This window comes from Falco rusticolus, chromosome 1 (assembly GCF_015220075.1).
Source record: "Falco rusticolus isolate bFalRus1 chromosome 1, bFalRus1.pri, whole genome shotgun sequence".
NCBI lineage: Eukaryota > Metazoa > Chordata > Aves > Falconiformes > Falconidae > Falco > Falco rusticolus.
Window position 1 is genome coordinate 21,528,882 of NC_051187.1, and position 25,461 is coordinate 21,554,342.

A 25,461-nucleotide genomic window follows, 5' to 3' on the forward strand; every position below is an offset into this window, starting at 1 on the left:
GGGTGGGGGGGTGGGGGCTCTGTGCACCCCCCAAGCCCCTTCCCCAAGCCCTCTGCCCCAGCAGTCTCAGGTGCAATGAGTTTGGCAGGTCTCAGGCACGATGCCCAAGGTGGGGCTGGGGTGGGCTCCTGCTACCAGGGTCACACGTGAGCTTCGTGCCCCGCCCCCCCCATGTGTGTGTGTGTGTGTGTGTCATTTTGGGGATGGGTGGCCACGGCAACCAGAGCGATGGAGATGGTTGCCATAGTGAGCAGCAGCTGCCAGCAGCCCAGCCTGAGTGGGGGGGTGAGCACCAGCCCCCCTGCCCGGCCCTGCAGCACCTGGAGGGCGGGCGGTGGGATGAGTTTGGCAGGTCTCGTGCCTCCTGGGAGGCCCCGCTGTCAGGGCCCAGCTTTGGGGTGGGGGCAAGCGGGATGTCCCCGCAGCCCCCCTTGCCTGCAGGAAAGGGAAAGGGCTGGGGGTACAGCCAGGGGCTGTCCCCCCTCCCCAGCCCCTCTGCCTGTGTCTGCGGACACCTAACAACCTGTCTTAGGGTTAAATCCTGCCCGGTCAGTGGGGGGCAGACCCCTGCCCGCTGGCTCACCTCTCTGCCCCCCTACCTTATGTCTGGGAGGGACGGTGACCCACCAGGGCAGGATCCATTTCCCATCCAGGTGGGGAAACTGAGGCCCCACCAGCCAGGGGAGGAGGGGGCCAGGGTGGCGGAGATGTGGGGCTGATCAGGGCATGGGAGGGTGCTGGGCCAGGCTCAGCTTCCACAATACCCCCGGGACCCCAGTGCGCATCAACCAGATGCCTCAGCCCAGGCATGTCTCCAAGGGACGAAGCCCCCCAAGGGGCATCCCCAGCCCCCTCCCCCCCCCCGAAACCCACCCCAGCCTTCATGAGGACGCCATCAGTGTGCAGCGGTGCTGAGCCATGGTGCTGCTGGTGGCATGTCCCCTCCAGGCTGGGGGTGCTCCGCGAGCCCCTGGCCCTTCTTCACCATCCCAAGGGGGTTTTTCTGTCCCTATCCCGGGGTGGTGGTGTCTGTCCCCCACCCCCCAGCCCCTTGCAGGGTGTGTGAGCCAAGGCGTGTTTTCGGTTTATGGTTTCCAAGGGAGGGGAGTATTTTTACAGCGTGAGTCACCACACGCAGCTTCGAGTGGAAAAACCATTGGGGAGGGAGGAAGGGAGGGAGGGAGGCAGGGGGGGAAGCAGCCCCCCACTCCCCCAGAGCATCCGGGACCCTCCCCACGGTTGGCCTCTGCCCCAGGATGGCCAGGAGCTGGGTGAACCATGAACCCATAGGGATGCTGAGCACGGTACCCTGGTTTCCCCCTGCCCCTGGGGAGCAGAAGCAAGGCTGTTCACTGCCACCCCCTGAGCCCCACGGTGAGGGGGAGCCCCCTCCCACCCCACCCAGCCCCCCAGAAACTCCACACAGGCGATAACAATTAAGCAGCGCTGACGTCAGATCTGTAAGTTTATTTGCTCAATGTACGACGGCTACATAATGACTCACATTCATGATATTCCATCACTGAGGAAAAACTGCTAAGAATGGTCCGTGTGTGAAATAATTCCTTACAGAAACACGGAGTTGGAAAAATAATCACTGATTAGACCTTAAAAATAGTTCACTGCATAACATGACAAAAAGCACAAACAAAGGCTCATTCAAAGAACACAGTCATTGTTCTCCTACACTGTAATAGTTATAATTTCACCATGACGAACACCAGACATTAAGATTAAGCTAACACTGGTGTTTTCTTTTGCTTTTTTTTCCTTTTTAAAAACAAAATCATATATAATTGCATGTCACTATAGCAACATCCATAACAGATCAGTTTGTTACGATCACTATTTGGTAGAGCAAACTTTACCCCCAAAAGAAAAAAAAATAAATTAAAAAACTTTAAAAAATTTTTGAAGACTATTTTGTCATAGGAATACATAACATCTACAGTATAAGTTAATAAATTTCAAGCTACTGTATAGAAATACGACACTAGCATGCACAATATTGTATCAATAGAGTAATGGAGCAGTAATCATTTCACTGGAGAGACAGTATCATAGGCAAGTGCACCTCTTAAAAAACAAAAGAAACCATTCAAGCTGCTTAAAAATCAAGTCCCTGACCCCCACTCTGTTTTTAGCCCTCTTGTGCCATCTCTCCTGCAAAGTTTCCTAAAGCAGCCAGAGCAAAAGCCAAAAAGAAAAAAAAGAAGGGAAAAAAAAAAAAAAAAAAAAAGCTAGGTTTTGTAATTCCAGTAAATTCACTTCCAAATTATACAGCTGGGACAACACTGCTCAGGGGACACGAGGGTCAATCAAAGGAAGGTAAGAAGCCTAAAGCGATCTTCCAGTCCACGGCACGTACCGGCACCGCGAGCATCTCGCCACGGGACGCTGCACACCGTCCACCCGGCGGCTGCGCTTGCTCGCTCGCCACCGGCGAGGCTGGGCAAGACTTTGCGTGCGAAGGCATCCCGGTCAAAACCCAACAGCTTTGCCAGCAACGCCAGGGCAATACCCGGAGGCCGAGCACCGGCCTCGGCTCCGCTGCTCCCTGAGGAGATAGGATAGAGCTGGAGACGTCTCTCCATGCAACCCACCAGCAGGAGCGGCTATACCGTGTGTGCAACGCCACGACGCGCTGTTCGCGGACTGACTCTCAAAAGGGACAATGAAAGCCTGTTTTCCAAAAAAAAAAAAAAAAAAAAGCACAAGTGCGATTTTTCCTTACTGTGCAGCTTTAGGTGAAAAAGCTACGTGGCACAGCACTCCGCGAGCCAGAGAACAGCAGTGAACTTCCAACAACGATGTAAAAATAGAAATTAAAAAATAAATTTACTCAAAATGGGGTAAGTATTACCTGCTAAGCAACTCAGATGCCCCATCTCCCACCCCCTGCCAGATCAGATGGACTTGGAAAGGATTTTGCCAAGAAGAGAACTAAGTTCCTGGGCTCCCGATGGTTGATAGAAATGTCTATGATTGTAGCTCTTCCCTTGAGGATTTCTCTACCAAATTAGTTTCTAAGCTCCTGAAGTTCACTCATTACACCACAAGCTTCCCCAGGAGAAAGGAAAATGCACCTGGCTTCCCTGGTGACAAACAAGGGAGCCTGGGTGCCGGAGATCTGCTGACAAACCTCATGGTACAGTGGGAGAAAGTCAGGCAGAGTGAAATGGCAGTGCAATCCCTGAGGAAGCAGCTGTGGCACCTTAAATCAGGATGGTCTTTTGAAATACCAAACACAGTACATGACATACAGACCTGAATGCTCTTTTTTTTTTATTATTATTATTATTTATTTTATTTTTTTTATTTTTTTTTTATTATTTATTTAAGTGGCATTTTAAGTTGAAACACTTCCCCCTTGTCTAATTAATGAAGTTCTTAAACCTTTTGCTGTGGACTTAAAATAGTTGAAACAGCCGCTAGCCAAGCACCTGTTAAGCTGTTGACCAAAAAACTAGAGCAGCTTTGATGTTCCTCGGGCGGGCGGTCTTCTTGCCTTGGGCGACACAGAATAGCTAAAGCCAGTCCACAGGCGAGGACTGATCAGGAAGGCAAGCCAAAAGAACTAGCAAAGGAAAAAAAACAAAAAACAGACAATCAAAGGCTTGATGTCATATGGCTGTAATGTAGAAATACTGTAAACTGCAATTTAGTGTTAATACTGTAAGCTACCCTAATAAATATCTTAATCAAAAGAGGAAAAAAAAAGAAAAAAAAAAAAAAAAGAAGATTGGATGGCCTAAATCCCGGGGCTTTGCAAGCCCCAAATTCTTTAGGTTGTGGTTTGGTTGGTTGGTTTTTTTTTTTAATTCCTTCTAAATTTGGGGATTTTAAGCTATGCCCTGCCAGGCAGAGCGCTGCAGAGAGACGCCCCGCGACGTGGTATGGACACACGGCACTTGGACTGAAGAAACAAACGCACGAAGCCTTACTGGAACCACAGAACTCCCTTTTTTTTTTTTTTTGCGTTGCTTTCCTTAAAAACGAGGGCCATTCCATCCACGCGAATTCATCTTAAAACCCTTTTATTTCTAGCAATAAAGTTAAATTAAAGACAGCTCCACTTGTATTAATAATCTACAGAACAGTCCATATGCCAGTGAGGCTGCTATTCCATACCAGCACAGCCAGCCTGACTTCCACTAGTGGTGTTTTGGCAAAAATGTCAACGAGGCAATCAAAGACAGGTTGTGGGGGGCCTCCCTGGGAAGGTGTCCCCTCCCTTTCCCTCCCCCACCCCTGACCCCCCCCCCACTCGTGGGAAAAAAATAAAGACTGCAGTAGTTAGCATCAGCGTGCGGCTGCCAGTCCATCGGGGGGGTCTAGTTGTTGCCTTCTCCGCCGTCGTCATCTTGCTGATCGCTCGTCCAGAGCGTTAGGTTGTCGCGGAGGAGCTGCATGATGAGCGTTGAGTCCTTGTAGGAGTCCTCGTTGAGGGTGTCCAGCTCGGCAATGGCGTCGTCGAAGGCCGTCTTGGCCAGGTGGCAGGCCTGCTCCGGCGCGTTCTGGATCTCGTAGTAGAAAACCGAGTAGTTAAGCGCCAGCCCGAGCCGGATGGGGTGGGTCGGCTGCATGTGCTCCTTGCTGATCTCATGGGCTTCGCTATAGGCTTTCTCCGAAGACTCCACCACGGTCGCCCTCTTCTCACCGGTGGCCACTTCGGCCAGGTAGCGGTAATAGTCCCCTTTCATCTTCAGGTAGAAGACTTTGCTCTCGTACTGCGTCTCGCTGCAGTTCTTGATCAGGTAGTTGTCCAGCAGGCTCAGCACATCCTGGCACACCGCTTCCAACTCCTTCTCGATCTTCTCACGGTAGGCCCGGACCATTTCTATCTTCTTCTCGTTCCCATCGGCAGAGGTCTTCTGCTCGATGCTGCTAATTACTCGCCAAGAGGAGCGCCGAGCCCCCACCACATTTTTGTAGGCGACAGACAACAGGTTCCTCTCTTCATTGGACAGAGGCTCGTTCAGCTCCGTCACCTGCATTGAGAGAGGGAGAGAGAAGAGACACACTTGGGTTAAGCCCCAGCCATCCGACGTTCCCATCACGTGGTCGGGTGCTCCCGTGCATCTCTAGCGAGAGGCAGGAAAGGGCAGCTGGCTCGCAAAGTCCTGCTCCATCATCCAGCATCTGCTCCCATCCCAGAGCGACCCAGCTGGGAACGCAGGCCGTGGTCCAGTCCCCCAGCACGAGGGGTGCACTGGGTTTTACTCCAGGTATTCTCCATCTCTTAGAAGATTAGTGTTTTCCAGAATCAGAAAAATCTTCTAGGAAAGAGAAAGCTTTCACCTGCGGGATGAGAGTCTGATTGTGCCAGAGGTGAGAGGGACAGCCAAAGCAAGAGGGTGGCGATGGGCTAGGGTTACGAGCTAGCTGTGTGGATTAACACCGCCACAGCTACCGGGTGTTCATCTTTTCCGTCTCCTATAAGCACAGGGCACGCTTCTGAGATGCCTAAATACGACAGAATTTTTTTTTATGCACAGATAAGGCCTTCAAAGCTCACACAGCAAGAGTACGTTCTTCCCACCCAGGATTTTCTTCATTGAGGACAGCAGCATTAACGTACAGCATCGCTTCACCTGCCTGACGCACCGCGGCAACGTAGGGATTAAGGAGATGACGGAGCACAGAGTCATCTCAAGTGGGCTGAACACCACCTCGGCCGGTTCAGTTACTGGGAAGCATCACACCTGATCCTGCAGTGACTTTATTCCAGCTCCTGCAACCCCCATCGCTGGCTGAAGCCAGCTGGGCAGCACCTCCAGCCACAGCCAGGCAGCCACCCATCCGCTGCAGCAGCTGCCCTGCCTTACGGGCAGCTTGGGAAGGGCTTGTGCCACCCTTGACTCCATGCCGTGCCCCATACAAGGGGCTCTGTGCCCCTGGGGCAGGTACAGCAGCTCAAAACGCTGTAGCAGCCGGGCTGCTCCGTGCAGCCCCTCGGCTGGGGTAGTTGCAGCTGTCAAGTGGCACTTTGAGCCTGGGAATCGCTGCTGTCCCCTTCCCCGGGGGCACACCGCCCCGCCACATACACACCCCGGGGCTGGCTGCCTGGGAAGCATGCCAGCAGGGCAGGAACCTCTAAGCCTCTTCTCTGCAGCCACTTCTCACAAGGATTAGGTAATGGTTTGGATGTGAAAGGCTTCTGCAAATACCGCGTCGTTTTCACAAGCCTCTGTAAGAACAAGGTTTATTCCAGGCCTAGATAACCACATTTTATGGCCCGGTGATCAGGAGGCCAAGGGTGCATGCTGGAAGGTGTACGATGGTCCAGCTCAGGACCTCATTTGAGTGGCCTGGAATGACTCACGGTTGCTTCTACAATATAGACCTGCTCATTCCAGCAACACCCACTCCTGCCTGCAGCTCTCCTCGCAGCTGTTCAGCCATGGTCTGGCTCATGCCTTCTCCCAAAACCAAGCTCCAGCCATGCAGCACGCAGAGTACTCTGGTCTTTGACCCAGACCCTCTCTGCTCCTTTCCTCAAGGAAGAGGCAGCAAGAGCAGCCCCCCCTTCCCACCTCCTGCCACTGTGCGGACCTGTGCTGCTCCACGAGATGCTCTACAGCTTGGCAGGGGAACCAGCGAACAGCAGATCTCCACGCAGAAGCAGGTCTTACGGCACAACCCAGGCACAACTGCCTCCTGTGAGCAGGGGAACGGGCATCACATTGAAGAGGGCAAAATCTCCTGTGACTTACAAGCAGTCGCCACCGATACGGGCCAAGGTGCACGGGGCAGCATGCCAACGCAGCTCCCAGCTTTCAAGTGCCAAAGCAAGCAGGCTGTGTGACGCCTGGGCCTTCCAGCAGCTCCTGGTGCCAGGAGACTAACCAACATCCCACCTCTCCCAGCCAGGCTGACGGCGGCTGTTTAACCACACGGCCCTGGGTTGTGTCTGATATGCTGCTTCCTGCAGAGGGGCCAGGGCAGAGGCTCAGCCCTGCATGCAGCCTGACTGCAATGTGCTGAAGTACCCCTGGCAAGTTGCTTCTATGCTGCTTCCAACCTGCCTTGTGCTCTCCGGTTCAGAGGTCTCTAGTTGTCTCTATTTTGACAAGACTTCACAACTTTGAAATGACTCCACTCATTCTTCCCTCCAAGTGACACCTGCACAAATATAAATTAAAGATACTGCGAGGTTAAACCCATCTTTGAAAGACAGTGGAACACAAGGAAGGTGTCCCCCTGCCCTAGAGCTTTATGGATTGTCTGTCCTCGGAAATACTCAAAACTCCATCAGGTTACTCAGGGTCTTGTCCCATCTAAGCTACCCTGCTTTCCATAAGGGAACTGGGACCAGAAACATCCAGAAGTCCCAGCCAGACTTATTCTCTTACCTCCCAGCTGTAAATGGAGTATCCAACATAGATATAAGAGACTCGCCGACTCCAACGGTCTCCTGCCCTGACACTGGTGTGAAGGTTGATAACCACATAAGGTTATCATAACCATATCACAAGGTCTTGCTTTTAGCGAGACGCTCTCTGAGCAGAAATACCAATTTCAAGTGTGGACCAAGCAGGTGACTCTAAAGCTGCCCCACAGCCGAGTCTGCAGATATTTATCACTGCAGAAAGAAGTAGATTTACCTCCTCTCACCAGAAGAGCCTTGCTGGAGCACAGATTTATTCTAACTACGGGGAGTTTCATAGGATTAGCTTTGCCGTGAACATTTTTAAATTCGAAGCTATTAAGGATTACAGAAGAAAGTCGCCTGTCAAAATCCTTTCAACAAACTTGCTAACAGATGGAAGGTACACCTGTGGAGAAAGCAGATTCCTCCAGGGAGCTTGCAGGGGACTTATCACAACAGAAAGGGATCCTCGTTAACCATGTAACCACTTTCTAGCAGTACCCAGGCTCCCAGTAAGGTAGAACACTGAAGAGAAACAGCAGAGGTGTAACACGGCCAGCGACAGGGATCGCATCCCTCGGCACTAGGAGAGGGAAGGGAAGAGGCTGCAGTCCTACACGTATTTCAGCTTGCAACTGAGCTGTGAGAGGAAGAAAGGAAAACCATCTGGCACTTGCATTCCCAGCAGGAAGAAAATTCAAGATGCCCAGGACACCAGATACTGCACAGCAAGGGTACACTTCGCTGCCTCAATCACAGAGTCACTGGAAGGCAGAAAAGACGTATCCCAGGTTACGCTGCCTTTGAGAACTGCCATCATCGCTGCCCCTTGGTCTGCCCAGAACCTGCCTGCCACGTCTCGGCACCACACTGCGATGCTGCTGCCTGCTCGCCTGCCCCACCGCACTGCTAAAAGCTGCACGACACACTCTGTCCTCGTGGGAGCACGACAGTCACCGTCATGCGGCTTTTGCCAGCAGCGCTGTAGGGGTGAACATCTCCAACCGCAGGCCATCCCGAACCCGCTGCAGCAACCTGCCACGAGAACGCAGGGCTGCGTCTTCACCGCAAGCCTGTGCTGGCCAGCCAAAGGCTGGTTTTTCCTGACCCTGCAGGATACCGACACAAAGCAAGTGCAATCAAGCCAGAGGCTAAACAGCAAGCTCTGATATACTTAAAAGCATTGCACTGAATGCCTTTGATGTAACATTAATAAGGCAATATCCTGCATCAGGCCTGGAATAGATTGCAGTGGTCATGTCGCAAGCCCTTGCAGAGAATTTTTCCTAATGTTTGTTTCCAGCATCCAGATTCATATTACCAGAACCCTCCACCTTCTTAACTGAGACCCTGGAGGTCTCAGTTTTTAATTAAGAAGGGCAGCACCCTCACATACAGACCAACCCAGCGAGTGTTAGGTCACCTGATGCCCTTCCCAGCACTGCTACGTGGGGTTAGATATCCAAATCTATCAAATATCCAAAGAAGAAAATCTCAATTTGGCATTAAGAGAGCTTGGCAGGAACACAAAGCCATCAGCCTCTGGCTGGAAGCCTACCTGCTCCCTGGGAAGCTCAGTCATTGTGGAGTTTACTTCCCTGGTTGACAGCAGAGAAAAGCAGAACTTGCACCACAAATCTCAGCCAACTGTCAAGCCTTGTTTCACCCTGGTGCCCCCGTAGACCAGGAGGGGAGGGTGGGCAGATGCATGCGGCTGAAATGGAGTCAAGGTCTTGCATGTGGCACGAACAGCCAAGCACAAAGAGCGAGCCCACACGCTCACGTGGCTTGATAGATGCAAGTCTTTTTGCTGTTCTGAGGAGGAGGTGGGGGGGAAACACAAACCCAAACGACCTTTTTCACCTTCCTTTCTGCTTCTTCCCTTCCAACCAGCCCAGCCACAAGACTGGCTCGTTACTGATGCAGAGCAGCAGGGAACCTCAGCTGTGGCGCCTCTCGTTTCACTGCCAGCCCGCAGGCAATGGTCCTACTTGCAAGAGCTCCCCCCACGCCTCACAGCAGGTGACACCAGGTGACACGTGTGCCAGGAGCCAGACCCCTCGCAGGCTGCAGGCAGCCCGGTGCTGGGCAGGAGCCTTGCCTAAGGGGCAGAAGCAGAGAAGACACCCAGTTGGGGAGCGCAGGTCTGCACTGGGCTTGGCACGGAGCATCTACAGGGACAAGCTTTGGCCTGGAGGCACGCTCCATCACCGAGCTCCAGGACGCTGCCAAGTTCCAGTCTCACCAGTTCCTGCAGCCTTTGAGGGTGCAGCGTCTGCACCACCAAGGCTCAAAGTGCCCTAAAGCCACAGGGCGACAGTCCAGCAGATCCTGTTGGACAAAAACTACTGGAAGTTTAGGGTTTCTACTGCTGGAGTCCCAAGGTTTGTGCAAATCAAAGCCCTCCGATTTGCAACAAAGCTCTTCAGAGGCAGCACAATCTCGGAGAAGGTTCTGCCCGTTTCTCTACCACAGCTGCGAGCTCTGACTCAGCACTCTGTCCAAACCCTGGCATGCCCCTGGCACGTCCACGTGTCACGCTGCACCAGGGGAAGGTTCAGCCTCACGTGGAGAAGCCAGGGTGCGTGCCAAACTTTACCTGCCCCTAACGGCAAGGTCCAGAGCTCTCCAAAAACCCAGCCGTTGGTCCTACTGCACCTTCCTTCCAGAAGCATCCTAATCAGCAGGCTGTTTTGAGCCCCGCAGGGGAGGTTTGCTCTCAGACAGCAGCAGGTTAGTTTGCTTATGGGGTTTATTCCAGGACTCTTACCCTCCACTTCTCACCTTGCATCAGTAGGTCTGAAGTTATTATTTCTGAGTACATCACAAAATAATATTTTTTGGGGACCCTTCAGTAGCTGCAATGGAGATCCATCACAGGATTTAGTGTTACCCGTTTACCCTTATATGCTTTTCATTTAGTTTTATAACCAAGTGCCCACCCGTTTATGGCTCCTACCTAGCTTTGATGTCTTATCTTAAAAGCATGCAGCACAGCAAGCTGAGCAGACCCAGATATTCTTCCCTGGGGAATACCATCAACATTTGACAGTTTAATCCATGTTATAAACCCCAACTCTTTGGCTTTTCTGATCGCCTAGAAGGAATCCTGAGTCCCTGCAGACATCAGACATCTACAAAGGAGCCAAGCTTTCCTGGAGAGAGACAAGACAACCAGGAGAACCTCAAAGTGTCTGCTGAGAACGGCTTTTCAACATCACCAGAGCTCCTCTTCCACCAGGATACACAACAGCCATCTCCTCAGCACTTGTATTTCCTCTGTTCTGTCTACAGCTCCTGCACCATGTAATTAAGCATGTTATCTCTCAACAGAAACCCTGGCAATGGCCTTGTTTTCCTTCACATGCAGCTTGTTAGTCATGCTGAGGTCTGGCCTGAAGGTCCCCTTTTCTGTTTCTTTTTTTTTTTTTTTTAATGACAAACGTGCTTTTGTAACAGCGTTCTGGCCAGAAGTCCCACCACTGAAATTCTTACGTGTTCTGAAGCCACCGGTGAGTGGAGCAACCAGCACACAACCCCTTCAGGCTCAAACAGCCGATAAATGTTCCCGACTACCTGCAGCCAGGCCATTAGCCACTGTCTCACGGTGGGACCCCATCACCCACCTGCAAGCACCAGGCAGCCCTCAGCAGCCCCAGTGCTGTCATTTTGGAGGTGACATGCCAGGCAGACTGCTGGGGTTCTTCTACCCCCATCTCGTTCTGGGGTTTCAGCTGGGATAGAATTAATGTTCTTCCTAGTAGCTGGTACAGTGCTGCGTTTTGGATTTGGTGTGGGAATAATATTAGTAACATACTGATGCTTTTAGTTGTTGCTAAGCAATATTTATATTAAGTCAAGGAGTTTTCAGCTTCTCAGGCCCTGCCAGTGAGAAGGCTGAGGGGGGGGGGGGGGGGCACAAGAAATTGGGAGGGGGGACAGCCAGGACAGCTGACCCGAACTAGCCAAAAGGTTATTCTATACCATAGAACGTTGTGCTCAGTACAAAAAGCTGGGGGAAGAAGGAAGGACAGACATTGGGAGTGATGGTGTTTGTCTTCCCAAGTCACCGTTATGCATGATGGAGCCCTGTTTTCCTGGAGATGGCCGAGTACCTGCCTGCTGATGGGAGGTGGTGAAGGAATTCCTTGCTGTGCTTGCGTACGTGGGTTTTGCTTTCCCTATTAAACGAATTCTCTTACTTTTACTCTTCCTACTCTCTCCCCCATCCCACCACAGAGGAAGCGAGCGGGAGGCTGTGTGGGGCTTAGTTGCCAGCCGGGGTTAAACCACAATACATCTCGCCCTACATCTCGCTTCTGAAGAAACTGCTGCCCTCAAGTACGTTAAATTATCACCATTACCCGGTGGTTTGACTACCGTCACGACTAGATGTCACACAGCCCAGTCAAGAACAGTTTCTCCTTGTGCCCTCCAGAGCAAGCTGCGCTACGACACCATCGCAGCAGTCGCAAAGATGCTTTTCTTAAGCACTGTCCTACTTCGACACAAAGCAGGTGCGTGTTAAACTCTACCTAAATCTCAAATCTCACCAGATTTCGCTGGTTTGGGTCTTTCCCCTGCCCTGCACTCTTGCCTTCTCCCCCATGTCATACTTCTGAAGTGGAAGTCACACCACAGCTACTCCTCTCCTTGCTGGCCCCCTCCGCTGTCCTCTCTGTGTTTTATCTCAGCACAGCCAGGGGATTTTCAGCTGCAGGTCGAGCCCTTCCTCTCATCTCAGCGAAGACCAGAAAAGCACAAGCAGACAGTGGGTAGAAGTTACTTCCCCACTACTGTCTCCTTTGGCTGTTTCAGTATGAATAATCATATGCTAGTTCCCATTTTTTAAGCTGGCGGGGGCAGCTCTCGTCACAGGGCAGTGGCTGAAGCCACATGGGATGGCGCTGCCATTAAGTTTCAAATTACTTGTTTATTGCTTGTAGCATAACTGGATCTCAGAGGCTACTTAGGCACAGATTAGGATTTCTGCATGCTCCTGCAGTTAGCAGCTTCCATCCCAACCTGCAGCCTTCCTTACTTAAGGTGACTTTGAACCACCCAAGACAAAGTCTTTAAATTGGGAGGGAGACGTGAAAACCAAGAGCTCACACCAGCCTCTGTAGCTTAACAACTACTTAAGCCAAAGGGAATTTCATCATGCTACATGCAGGTTTGATTGGTCCGTGGAGCCTGCAGATCTCCTCCAGTTTTAGTCTGGCCCTGATGGGTTTCGGCTACAGAAAATGCAGGTTTCAACTACTGTGGTCATTCCTGCACAGAAAAGGTCGTAAGGGAGCCAAGGCAAGAAAGCCAGTGACAACAGCAGAGCTCGGAGCTGCTCCTGTTCTGCATTTGGTAGTGGCCTTCCACGTACCACCCCTTATCTGCAGCACTGCAGTCCCAGCGTTTGGTCTAACGGCTCAAATTTTACCGCCTGCAAAACACTCGGATGCCATCGATTTGCCTCACCAGCTTCTTCTGCAGCTTCTGAGATAAGGCAAGCGCAAGTGAGCGTCTGCCTGCCTTCCATACACGGCTTCCAGGCACGTTCTCAAGACCTTGGCTATTGAGTTGACAGAGGGCAACCCAGACACAGCGCAATAACCAGCTGGGAGGAACAACTCCAGCTTCCCAACACGGGCATCGCGTTTGTTCTTCAAGTGCATCAGCTTAGAGCTACAAACCATTTCGGAATTAGCATTGCACAGCCATGTAGTATCTGCTTTTTGAGCCATTAAGGAATGACGCCCAAGTTCTTGTTTTCCTTATTAACACCCCGATCCCCGTCGCCCTGACTGAAAGGCTGTTAAACGAGATGAAAACTGGTCATAGGACAACTTGTTTCACTGTCTTGCTGCCACTAGCTACCTCCTACCTATTAAAAACTCTAGGGAAAAAATCATCTCTGTTGATCTAGTGCCTTCCTGCCACCAGATGGAGAAAGCAGCAAGTCGAACCACATCAGTCCCAGCACTTAACAGGGCTGTCACTCAGGGCTCAGCACACCAGCTCCAGCAGATGGGATACCAGCACCTTTGCTTGCTAACTACAAAGCGACAGAAGGGATGCCAAGCTATTCCTTCCCCAAGATATGGCAGGCTGGCAAGCATCATCTGCCCACTTCCGCGTTTCTGCAAGCACCTTAGCAGCAGCCCAAGATCCTTCTCCATCACCCAACCGCCTGGAGAGCTCTCCTGCCTCGGATTATCCAGTCTGTTCCCCGCTGATACAGGCCTTCTCTCCAGGCTTTCTGCAAAGGGTGTGGAAGAACAGTGCCACAGCACACCACTGCCGTGGCAGCTCAGACGTGCTCCTGGAGCACAGTGAACGTTTTAGGAGCTCCTTTTGAGAGGAGATTGACAGTTCAGTGATTTCTGTAGGCTCTTCTGGGCCGCATTAAACTTCTCCAGGTATAAGCTGAAAAGCCCTTGAAGAGTAACTGCAGCTCTTTCCTCAACAGCACTTCTGTACAAAAGACCTTAGGGTGGGTTTGGTTTTTTTTTTTCCCATTCAGGCATTATTCTTCAGAAAAGTCCATCCACTCACAGGCTTTTTAGCTGAAGCAGCCATCCGTGGGACAACCACTGGGCATTTCTGGAGTCTTAAGGCTTGGTCAACATTGGGGAAGACTGACTATTTTTTCTTCCCCTCCAATTTACGGCAAAACAAACCCAGGCTAGACAGACATCAGGGCCACCAGCACATAAGCAGGGACACGCTATATAAATTAATCAAGTTTCATGTGGGGAGGGTGTTTAGTGCTGCTGGGAGCATTAGCTGCTTAAAGACTTACCTCACAGCTTCTCAGAGTACTAATCTGGCTCAGATATTAGTGCTTTCCTGCTCACCTCCAGCCCCACTGCCAGGCGCTAAGCACCCTGCCACCAGATCATCAAATCCTCCCCGGAGCTTCAAGTGCCAGGGCTTGTCCTTAATCAGGGGCTCAAAAAAATGGCAGCATTATGCCATACCCATGACCTCTACCCAGCTGAACCAAGCAGAGAGGGAAGAGACAACGTGCCATGGGCAGGACACCCAGGGAAAGGTTGAGAGCAAGTTCTGGCCGCTGAGCAAGCCTGCTCCCAGGTCTGCTGGAGCAGGTTGAACTGGGTAATCCCTGGCTGCTGGCATGGCTTCCTCCTGCATGGTAGAGCCGTGGCTGTCACGATAGCTGGCAAGCTGCTGCTCCAGCAGGATGAAACGGGAGAAGCTGCAACCATGCAAACAACTCCCTGCAGCCAGCGCGTAAGTTTTTAACCACTCTGTGTCATTACCCCAAACACATTGGGAAAGTCTGCTCCGTTGCACATCAAGGTAAGCTTCTGGAAATATTTTTTTTAAAAAAATACCAACCACCAAAAAATAAAAGACCCAAGATTTTTGCTCTAGGTCTTTTGGTCTGCAGAACCAGCAGTTCCCTGCAGTGTCTGAAACGTGTTTTACCAGATTAAGCAAGAGACTTTCCAGAACACCCAGGTGGACCTCCAGCACGCCAGCTCCATGATAGCTTTAATTTACGCATCAGCAAGTAAGGTGATTACCCCCCCAGATGTACTTTACCCTCCCACTGCTTCAGGGTTTTCAGGCTTGATCTTACACTCCTCTAGCAAAGACAATTTAATTTCTTAAATGAACCTGCAGAACAGAAAGTCAAGTTTTTGCTCTGGCAGCTTTCTGGAGCACTGCGGCTAATTTTACATTATGTGGAGGATCAGTTTACTATTCTAGATCTGACTCTGGACTTGACTACCTTCGCCTGGCTCTGGCTATCTCCTCCCAGCCCTCTTTTGAAGCCCAAGGGACTACTCCCACAGACTTGATCTCAGTCCATTACAGGTGACAAAGCCTCTCAGGTGCCGACATCTCGACACCACCAAATGCAAGAAGCCAAGCTCCAAACTTCAAGGTAATGAAATATTCACCCCACATAACTAAGCCCAACAGCATAAACAGGCAAAGCTCCGATGCCTTCCTCAGCGAGTGCAAATCAAAGGCTGTTAATCTTCCCCAAGTTCTCATTCACTGCTGAATACTAAGCATTAGTCTTTTACAAGTGCAGATCTCCTACAGCAGTTCTCCAGCATATCTGTTAGCATACAGCACAGCAACAGCTTCTCCCAACTACTATTAATAAACTTTGCGCTGCGGAGCACCACAACTGTCCAAACAACATGTTCATCAGCAACCTTAACACTGAAGCTGAGACTTCTCGCTGGTGTTTTCCAACAGCCTTGCTGAAACCATCTTAGAGAGGAACCAGAAGCATACTGACATGCCAAGTGGCTTTGCCTGGTACGTAAGCAAAGATACACCCCAAGCAAGCCAACCCATCCAGTAAGATCAGAGGGAATTTGCAAACAATTAAAGAACGGTTTGTACTTTGAGTCCCCGCAGATTTGTGTTCGTCCAAGTGCAGCTGCCTCAAACACCCATAGACTGACTCAATTCTAACATCTCCTTTATAGAACAAAAGCATTAAGTACTCTAATCCCTAATCTGGGGATCACTTTAAGGGAATCTCATGCCATCATCAGTGACATGTTCTCAAGTTACTCTCCTACTGCTATTAACTAATGCACTGCCTTTGGTCACTAGATCACTAGTTTCGGGCCAAAAAATCAGGTTTGTTTAATACCTAACGGAGCATGTGCTGGATCATTCCTGAGATGTGATGAAATCTGGATTAGCACAGAAAAACCTGAGATTGGGGAAGTTTGTACTTAAACAGGCAAAGGCTTTTGTTTCACCAGCTCCACAAAGGCACAGCTTCTGGCAGACAGTCTCATCAGTTTCCTGCAGCCCAAGGATTGCTGTGTCATCATTTCAGTTCTATTTTCCAGAATTTACCATTTCTGGGCATTTCCAGACCTTACCAGGCAAAGTGTCACTGCAAACCATGGTGAGACTCCTGGGTGAACATCAAGCCCTGTGCTCCACCAGCCCCAGCACCTGCTGGGGCTCTGGCGCACTGGAGAGGCTGGAGAGATGCGGCAGCTTGGGCTCACCATCATTGTGCCCTCGGAGAAGCTGGACAAAGCCATCCCGCTGCCGAGCTCCTCCCCAAGGCAGGCTTCCCACAAGGGCCATGGGGAGGAATCCAGCATCCCTGACACCTGGACTCTGGAGAAAGGAAACAGGCCTCTTACTTAAATAAAATAAAAAATTCAAAGAGCAGAATGAAAGCCCTTTTGTCACCATTTTCCTTCATTTTATGGCGGGAGGATGGACTTTGCTCATCAGATCGAGCAGCCAGGGGAACGAAAAGAGAAAGCTGGCTCTAACAGCCCTGGCCGTGCCCAGCCAAGGAGATGACACACCACCAAGTTACACAAACCCCACAGCCGGCTGGTCACAGATCCGCATCCTTCCCCTTTCCTACTTGCTCCAGACCAAATGCAAATGTGTGAAGTCCCCCTGCAGCTGCTCAAAGCTTGCTCTGCTTTGGCGGGGGTGGGGTGGGGGGAAGGCAGAAGCAGAGACCAGTTAAGACCGCAGCAATGCCAGCGCACTGCCCAAATCCTGCACAGGAGCGCACTGCCACGCTCCCTCGCAGCCTCACTCATCTTGCAGGGTCCTCCACCGCTCACCTGCGTTCAGGCAGCACTGTGCGAGTTGTGGGCTGGGTTCCCACAAAGCCATTTTGATTCCACGGGGAAAAACCAAGAGTTTCCCCATCTGCAAAGGCTGAAAGCTGCATCGGCGGGAGCACAGGCAGGGCCTGCCAGCCAGCAGCCATGGCAAAGCGTTTTATCTAACTGCCACCAGCGTGAAACTGGCTCCAGCTAATTATCGGAACAGTATCCAGAAGTCAAGCCAAAGGTTTCAGAGGTCGAAAGACAAACCCACCATATCTTCACCAGTACAGTACAGCAATAAATTCACAGCTCCTTCCCCTTCGTTTCAGCAGGTGCTAAAATGGGTTTCCAAGGTACCTCTTTCCAGCAGTGACCATTGCTTGCAGAACCAAACTGAATAAATACTTGTGACCGTTTTCATTAAATTTCTGCTTTCCAGACATCAGGTTGCCATTTGCCTCCAGTCATGTGAATCTAATAGGAAGGAGGAAGACTTCAGCCAAGGGCAAGCTAGGTTAGCTACCTGTCCGGTAAAGAGCAGAAGCTGGTTAAGGCTTTCAGCCTTCCAGAAAGAAGTGATGAAGGCCTGGACAGCAAAGGAAAGAAGGTCTAAGCTGGCTCCAAACCAGTTAGCACAAAAAGCTATCTTGAGTTGCAGAGCACTGAAGCGTAGAAGGATGCCTAGAAGCATCAAGGGTGCGTCAGCTACCCAAAGACAACTGATGCCCTGCATCACAGCTTTGCCATGGTGAAGCGGAAGACGATGCCTGTATCCCATCAAGGCTGCCAATGGAGAAACGCTTGGGAAGCCAGGCAAAACCTGTTTTGCTGTGCTTTGTACTGCAGTTATTCCAGTACGCATTCATGTTTCACTGTCAGTCACAGGTCAGGAGGTAGAAACGGGCAGAAAAGCAGAAGGCAGCTTCAGCTCTGCAGAGTCCTAAATGCCCCAGACAACTGAGGAAAGCCTCCCTCGGGTCAGACCGTAGAGGCATTTTCCAACCCCTTCTTCTGTACCTGCCCCTGAGCAGCCTGGTGCCTGGCTGGGATCCACCGAGCAGCTAGCTCTAGTCTGAACTAGTCAGACGGTCCTTTTTGCTCTTCCCTGCCAGACAGGTATTGAGCTCCCAACACACTACTCACCTCTGCCAAGGGAGAGAAGCAGCACCGACGAGTCCAGCAGTGCTCCGCATCCAGGGACATGTCTGAGCTCAGACAAGGCCACCTCCCAAGAAGCAGCTGGTTACTCAAGCATTGGCAGTTGGACACACAAAAGCTTGGACTGTTTATTTTCCCTAAATATGAACCCTTGCACACGACTTCCCATGCGTTTGTTTGCACATGGTTTACTTGGCATGAAGCTGCTCAAAACAGGAGCTGAAGAGTTCAGTTGCAGAGTTCGTGTGTCATACCCTGCCAGATGTGTCACCGTCCATGCAGGTTTCTCCAGATGTAAAGTCTACCCTCTCCCATTCCCCTCTCGCAGCCCTTGCTCCATCAGCAGCACCCTGAGACATGCTTCTTCTTGCACCCTCAAGAGTCACAGCTGATAGGTCAATTCCTAACTGCATCGATCAAAATGGCAAATGTGACAAGCACATCTCATCCTTTCTGATGCCTCGTGGCATGAGGATCGGCACACTCAATGCCTCATCCTACCCAAATCTGCAGGTCCACAACACCCAGGGAGGCCGGCTGGCACGTGCTTGCTCATGTCCCCGAGCGTTCACTAAACCCAAGGGAGCACAAATTCTTTAGAGATTAAATACAGAAGACTGGATCCAAGGTTAGGTGACTGCTCACAGGTACAACAACACCAGAGGCCGCTGGCCACACAAGCTGACAAAGCTCCCACCATGTGCATTTTGCCTTTGCAAAGTCCTTCCATCAGTACAGCTCAAACCCACCCTGAATGGCCCCATCCCAGCATTTCAGCGCGGGGCAGAAGGGCAGCTGGCTGGTACAGCTCCAGTCCTCCGCCTGTGCACACTGACATCGTTCCCCATCTCAGCCCTAACTGTGCTCCTTCCAAGCATGTGACACCCCAGTATGGAGCGGTGCCGTGAAATATCGAGCTCTGAACATCCTTGCACTTAAGACAGTGAAGGGGCTTGGGGTCACCTACCAGCCTGGGAACAAAACCCTGGTCCAGCCAGGACTCTCCATGGGCTACTGGGGACCATCGGGTCGCCCTTACTCCACCTCCCTGATCTTAAGGTTTGCGAGGCTGAGCCTTCTCATTCCTATGTAGAAAGCCAAGCTGTCCATGCTCCTGACCAGCTCTAATGCTGTCGGCCCAGACTCAAGAAACCAGCTTAAAATGAAGTGGTCCAGTAACACATGGTGAAGAGCTGGCACAGAGGAAACAAAATAATAATGATGGGGATCCTCAAGAAAAATCTTCCTTCTACCAGCAACGGAAGGCAAGGAAGCAGCCATGTTCCTCATCTCCCCCGCTCACCATCCAGATCCCAGAGAATGGCCATGGGTAGTTCCAGCCATCACCCAGGAGCAGGAAGCAGAGTGATACGACACAATTACCTGAATAGCCCTCACTTCTCTAAAAGCACCATTCAGCACACTCATAAGGACTGCTAAGAGGGTGCCAAATGACACCAGCTAGTTGAGACGAGACAAGCCAAGAACAGAGTGCATACGTTCCAGAGGTGCAGGAGTTTCCAATCTGCAGCTGAAGTTCCATAGCAGCCCTTAAACTGCTGTTCCTGCAGCTTCTAGAAAGCCCAAGTTCACATTGCCAGTGCCCAAGGAGCCTATTCCACAGAGAAACTTTGGGATCAGCTGGTGAACAAAGCTTGGGCAGATAAGGCTTGTCCATATATATATTATGAAGCTTATTTTGTTTTCCAAAAAAAATATCCTGATGAGCCAGCCATCTTTAACCACAAGAAGGAGCGCAAGGAAGTGGGGGTGGGGGGCAATCAAGACAACTCCCAGCAACCTTTTTGTACTTTCAGGGCTAGCCACCATCCAACAGATCTACTGGCTAAGCCCACAACATCTAAAGCCTCTTGGAGAGCCCCTGCCCAAGAGCTTTTGCTGTTTCCATGTACCCTAGACATCTGCAGAGGATTCAACAGCTATATTCTCCACCACAGTCTCAGTATCGCTTCCATTCAGTTCAAAAAAAGCTGTTTCTAATCAGACCCACACCTGCCTGATACAGTTGGCCAACTGAGAGAAAACCAGCATGGGCTCACAAGTCAATGGCTTTTCCTAAAGCTCATAGATAAAGACTTACCAGGAGCTTAAAGGGGAATTTCTAAGAGCTTGAGCAGCTGATGACTCGCCACTTAATATAGTTAATGTGTGCAGTGCCCACTGTACTTGTGTACAGGGCATGTTGCTAACTGTCCGAGGCTTAAGTGCAGCTGTGCAACTCAGCCTACAAGGTCCTGAGACCGATTTACGCAGACAACCCACACCGTGAACCGTTACGAGATCGGAAGCGCAGCAGGATGGCAGCTCCTCACAGCAGCCATCCTGCCCTGACCCTGTGGATCTCCAGGAAGGAAGCCCTGCTCCCTGCTTGTGAGTCACACTGTTTTGCACCGCCCCACCGCCATCACTCAGGTCTGAGCAAGCCCTTTGCTGCTAAAGGGCAAGAGGACTGCTATGTGTAAGAGCAGATGTATGCTGCAGTGGTCCAGGAGGTGCCACAAGGCGCAGCAGCATCCAAGATACCTGCACAAGGGGCGGCAGCAAAAGCATCGATACAGCCATTAGATGCCAATGTACCCTCTCCACTGGAAATGGTTTCTCTAAAGCCTTCCCCGGCCCCCCTGGGAAGTGCTACTACAGCAGCTCACACTCCTTGCTCCCTCCCTACTGTCACAGATGGCCTGCCCAGCACTCCTCCTGGAGAAGCCTTTCCACCTCACCCTTTTGTCTCGTCTACGCTGCAAAGCAGAAAGCAGCTAATCATCCCTGCTCCACTCCCCTGGGACTTTCCAGATAGGAAGGATTTGTGTTACTCCCCCTCTTCCCAAGGATGAGCCTGCTATCTGCGTGAAGCCCCGCTGCCTGCACTAACCTGGTCACTGGATGCAGAGGATGACAGCGTGGCCAGGCTGGTGAGCAGCGTGGCAGAAGCCTGCATATCCCACGCCAGGGAAGGCCTGCGGACCCCCACGCTTGCTCTCCTCCTCCACCCACCACAGCCATTTACTGCTCCGAGAGCCAGCTGTGCCTAAAGCCTGGGCAGCAGCTGTCTGCTTTTCAGCATCTCCGATGTTCACCCCTCCACACCCACCACCACCACCACTGATGGCATGCACACACAGCACAGCCCCGGCCCTGCTGCAGAGGTTGGGTCCCCAAAAATCAAATAGCCAATATTCCCCCTCACAGGGGTCCTTCATGTGAGCTCAAGGACTCTGCCATATGGTCCCATACCTACACGATACAAAGGTGCAATGTAATAATCCTCCCCCCACCCATTTTAGGTGACTTATTTCCTGCAAAAGTTACTGCAGTCATCTTATCTTGCTCTCTCACCTGCGCATCCCCCTCTGCCCCCCCCCCCCCGCAATAAAGGTCTATAGGAAGGCACGTGCTCTGCTCCCCAGGTAGCACCCACCAGGGGCTTGGCAGGGCTCCACCTCCAAAAAGCCTCCAGCAGCATCACTGCTCCCCAGCTAATGGCTATCGATCCACAGCCCTGGCGCTGGATCGGACGGTAAACTCTTTGTGAAGCTGAATCAGACAAAAAGGCAGCCCACCTCAACCACTGTGGGCAGAAAAACCCAGCGAGCCAGGAAGGAAACCACCGGTGCCGCTTGGGCACAGCATCGGTTGGGATGGCAAGCCCAAGGCCAATGCCTGCCCACTGACCAGTGGGCACGGCCACCACCCTGGGGATCAGTGGAGAGCTTTCCTGCTCTCCAGCGCATTATAGGGCTGACTGTACCCCCAGACAGCGCTGAGGTGACAAGGGACATGACCAAGGTCATACAGCCATAACCTGGACCAACAGGCCCAGCTTTGCACCCTTCCTGGGTGCCAACATCACCTTCTGCTCCCTCCATTAGGCAAAGAGAACGTCTGCTAAGTTTTACCGAGACTCCCCAGTAAACCCACGACATTGGGGGGCTGAAGAAGTCCTGTGACTGCAGCAGCCATGCAACTGCACATACTGATTAGGGGCACCACAGCAAGAAAGGAGCCAGAATTTTTATATATATAAGAAATATATATATATTTCTTTGCTTGCTGTGGCAAGCAGCGCTGGATGAATCAGCAGACAGCACGAGCCCCAGCACACCGATTTTAAACCCTTAAAATGGCCATGCAGCACAGGCTACCCAGCAGGCAGGGCTGAGGCTTGCTGAACAATGTGCCTGGCTGCCGTGTCACCACCCATCTGGCGACCCCCAAAATGCAACAGTGAGATCAAGCTGCAGGAAAACGATCTTCTTTTATGCACATCATTAGCACGCCGGGCTTTGAAGGAAAGCCACCCGGCATTTCTTAGCACGGGGTTAAGGAAGCAAATGGGTGGCTGGCTTTGGAGGGCAGGAGACAAAACGGCTACGACCATGGGAATGCTTCTGCATCACCTTAGCTAGAGACAGCCCGCATGCTCTCTGCTACCACCTGGGTGCATTGCAGCTTGGACCATGGCATATGACATCACTAGGCGTTGCTACGGAAATGAGTGCGAGGTCATCAGCCTCCTGCACAACCAGAGCTGGGGGGATGGGCGGCACACAGGACGGGTGACAGGGATAACCGAGTGTGACATGTCCATCACTGCCAGACTGACCGTGCCGGAGTTTGGGCAGCATTGTGCAGAAATGAAGAACAAAGCTCTGCCTTTTGTTTGCTGTCGCGGGAGGCATCAGCACTCCTGCTGTGAATCATTTTCTTACGGCCAAACTACACAGCAACTGATAAGCAGCATTAGCCCGGGTTACTGTTTCACCAGGGCCAGTAAGGGCTGAAAGGAAAAAGCATATATATAATCTCTAACAACGCCTTCAGTTTAAACACCGAGCCTGGGTAAGCAGGCTAGGGAAATTTGCCCAGCGGGAATACTGCAACATGGCTGTGTGTCCCAGGCATATCCCTGTTGGCTTTGTCATAGCGGCTGTATTATCCGTAGGAAATGAGCTGTAGGATCTGCTCACACAGCAGGCTTTGCTTTAAAATGAATAGATGCCATTACAACAAAATGGTATAAAAGCCATAGTGCAGCAAAGGAATAGCCCAGTTAGTTTAATATGATAATATCTTGTTCTGATTATCCATATTTCATTTCTTGATAAGACATCTCCTCCCTCCCCGTTCTCGGGCTGTGACAGTTTTGTCTGTTTGATAAATGCAAGGTTATTGACAAAATGGTGCAATATGGGCAAACAGAGCTGCACCCACAGCAGACTGCGACATTCCTAGATCAGCATTCACTTTTCATCAGCCAGGGAGGACACCCCAGCTCCTCGCAAAGGTTCAGACCTGACTAAGAAGACAAACATAAAGAACAGTTTTCCCCTTTAAAGCACCCCCTCCCTCCCTCCACCCAGTCTAGCCTCTCTGCAATATGACAAATGCAGAATCTTCTGGAATGACTTGATCCTGCCTCCCACGATTGCTTTGTTTGCAAGATCAGATCAGAGATATGTTTTTTTTCCCCTTCTTATATTGTCAAAATGTCAGTATTGAAGGGGAGCGTTCAGTGTCACAAATCAGATCAGCCTGCTATATGCAGAGTCTTTATTTTAAGAGCGTGAAATGAATACAACATGACTCAATTCATAAATCTCCAACCAAGTGCAGTAAAAATAAGAGCTTTGGCAGCGAAAGGGCTCCCAATCTTTGGGGTCATGAGCACACACACCAGCCTCACCGACCACACGCGGCAGGGGATGCATGGGAGCAACTGGGAGGTATTTTGGCAGCGGGGAGAGGTGTGCACGCAAACCCACTCACCCACCCACCCCCCCCGGCCCCAGGTTTCCCCACAGCCTTGCCCCACGGGGCTTGGCAGCCCCCCAGCCGGCGTGACCCCCCAGGGAGCGTTGCACCCCAGGTCTGGCTCCTCTGCCCCCCACACTGGGCCAGGGCAGGGAGCGCTGGTGGGGATGGGGGCATGGCAGAGGATGCATGGGGCAGGCAGAGGGGCCTGGCGTGGGGGGAGAGAAGGGATGGATGGGGCAAGAAAGTGATGCGTGGGGCAGAGGACAGGGCAGCAGGGCAAGGGAGGCAATGCGGGGGGGGTGTGGGGTGTGCCTAGGGCAAGGGAGAGATAGGCATGGGGCTGGGGAGGGCTCTAGGGCAGAAGAGATACACGTGGAGCTGCGGGGGTGCTCTGGGGCAGGGGAGAGAGATGTGTGGGGCTTGGGGGGGGAGCCTAGGGCAGGGCAGTGAGATGCGTGGGGCTTGGGGGGGGGGATCTAGGGCAGGGGAGAGAGATGCGTGGGGCTTGGGGGGGGGATCTAGGGCAGGGGAGAGAGATGCATGGGGCTTGGGGGGGGGGATCTAGGGCAGGGGAGAGAGATGCGTGGGGCTTGGGGGGGGATCTAGGGCAGGGGAGAGAGATGCGTGGGGCTTGGGGGGGGATCTAGGGCAGGGGAGAGAGATGCGTGGGGCTTGGGGGGGGGATCTAGGGCAGGGGAGAGAGATGCGTGGGGCTTGGGGGGGGGATCTAGGGCAGGGGAGAGAGATGCGTGGGGCTTGGGGGGGGGATCTAGGGCAGGGGAGAGAGATGCGTGGGGCTTGGGGGGGGGATCTAGGGCAGGGGAGAGAGATGCGTGGGGCTTGGGGGGGGGATCTAGGGCAGGGGAGAGAGATGCGTGGGGCTTGGGGGGGGGATCTAGGGCAGGGGAGAGAGATGCGTGGGGCTTGGGGGGGGGATCTAGGGCAGGGAAGAGATATGTGTGGGCCTGGGGGGGTATCTGGGGCAGGGCAGAGGGATGCGTGGGGGGGCTCCACGACAGGCAAGAGAGATGCGTGGGACTGGGTGGGGGCTCCAGCACAGAGAAGATGCGTGGGGAGCCCCAGGGCTGGCGACGGAGGTCGGGAGGGAGCAGGCTGTCCCCGGGCGGCGACAGGCGAGGGGAGCGGGACCCCGCGGGGGGCAGTCCACGGGCTGGAGCCGCACGGAGGGACGGCGGGGGACCCCCCCCAAGCCCAGCCCGGCCTCGGCCGGGCCCCCCCCCCCGAGGGGCGCAGCCCGGGGAGGGCGAGGGGAGCGCGGCGCGGGACCCCCGGGGCGGGGGGTGGGGAAGGACGACGGACGGACAAGGGACGGGACTCACGTTCTTCATGGCGGCCGCCATGTCGTCGTATCGCTCGGCTTGCTCGGCCAGCCGGGCCTTCTGCACCAGCTGCTCGCGGTCGACCATCTTCGCGGGGCCGGGGGGGAAGGGCAAGGAGGCTGCGGGCTCCGGGAGGAGGAGGAGGGTGAGGAGGAGGAGGAAGGGCGGCGGCGGCGGGAGGAGGAGGAGGGTGAGGAGGGTGAGGAGGAGGGTGAGGAGGAGGGCGAGCGGGCGGGCG

General features: G+C 52.5%; 1 protein-coding gene across 2 annotated transcripts; it reads right to left on the reverse strand.

Moving 5' to 3' along the window:
• Window positions 1-1,436: 1,436 nt before the first annotated feature.
• On the reverse strand, window positions 1,437-25,461 carry YWHAG (tyrosine 3-monooxygenase/tryptophan 5-monooxygenase activation protein gamma). Of its 2 annotated transcripts, XR_005102204.1 has the most exons (3): window positions 25,224-25,461; window positions 3,444-4,991; window positions 1,437-2,682 (listed from the first exon to the last, which is right to left on the reverse strand). XR_005102204.1 is itself a non-coding variant. In XM_037375021.1 (2 exons), the coding sequence occupies exons 1-2, from the start codon at window positions 25,308-25,310 to the stop codon at window positions 4,335-4,337; spliced, it is 744 nt and encodes a 247-aa protein (XP_037230918.1). In that variant the 5' UTR covers window positions 25,311-25,461; the 3' UTR covers window positions 1,437-4,334. The 2 variants fall into 2 exon arrangements, 1 of the variants encoding a protein (XP_037230918.1); XM_037375021.1 differs by having other exon boundaries at window positions 1,437-4,991.

What these genes read in the sequence shown, in the direction of transcription:
- YWHAG (XM_037375021.1), bottom strand. Translation starts at nt 25,310, where the DNA reads ATGGTCGACCGCGAGCAGCTGGTGCAGAAGGCCCGGCTGGCCGAGCAA. An exon ending in TGGCGGCCGCCATGAAGAAC is followed by an intron (nt 4,992 to 25,223) that starts GTGAGTCCCGTC and finishes CTCTCAATGCAG; the next exon opens with GTGACGGAGCTGAACGAGCC.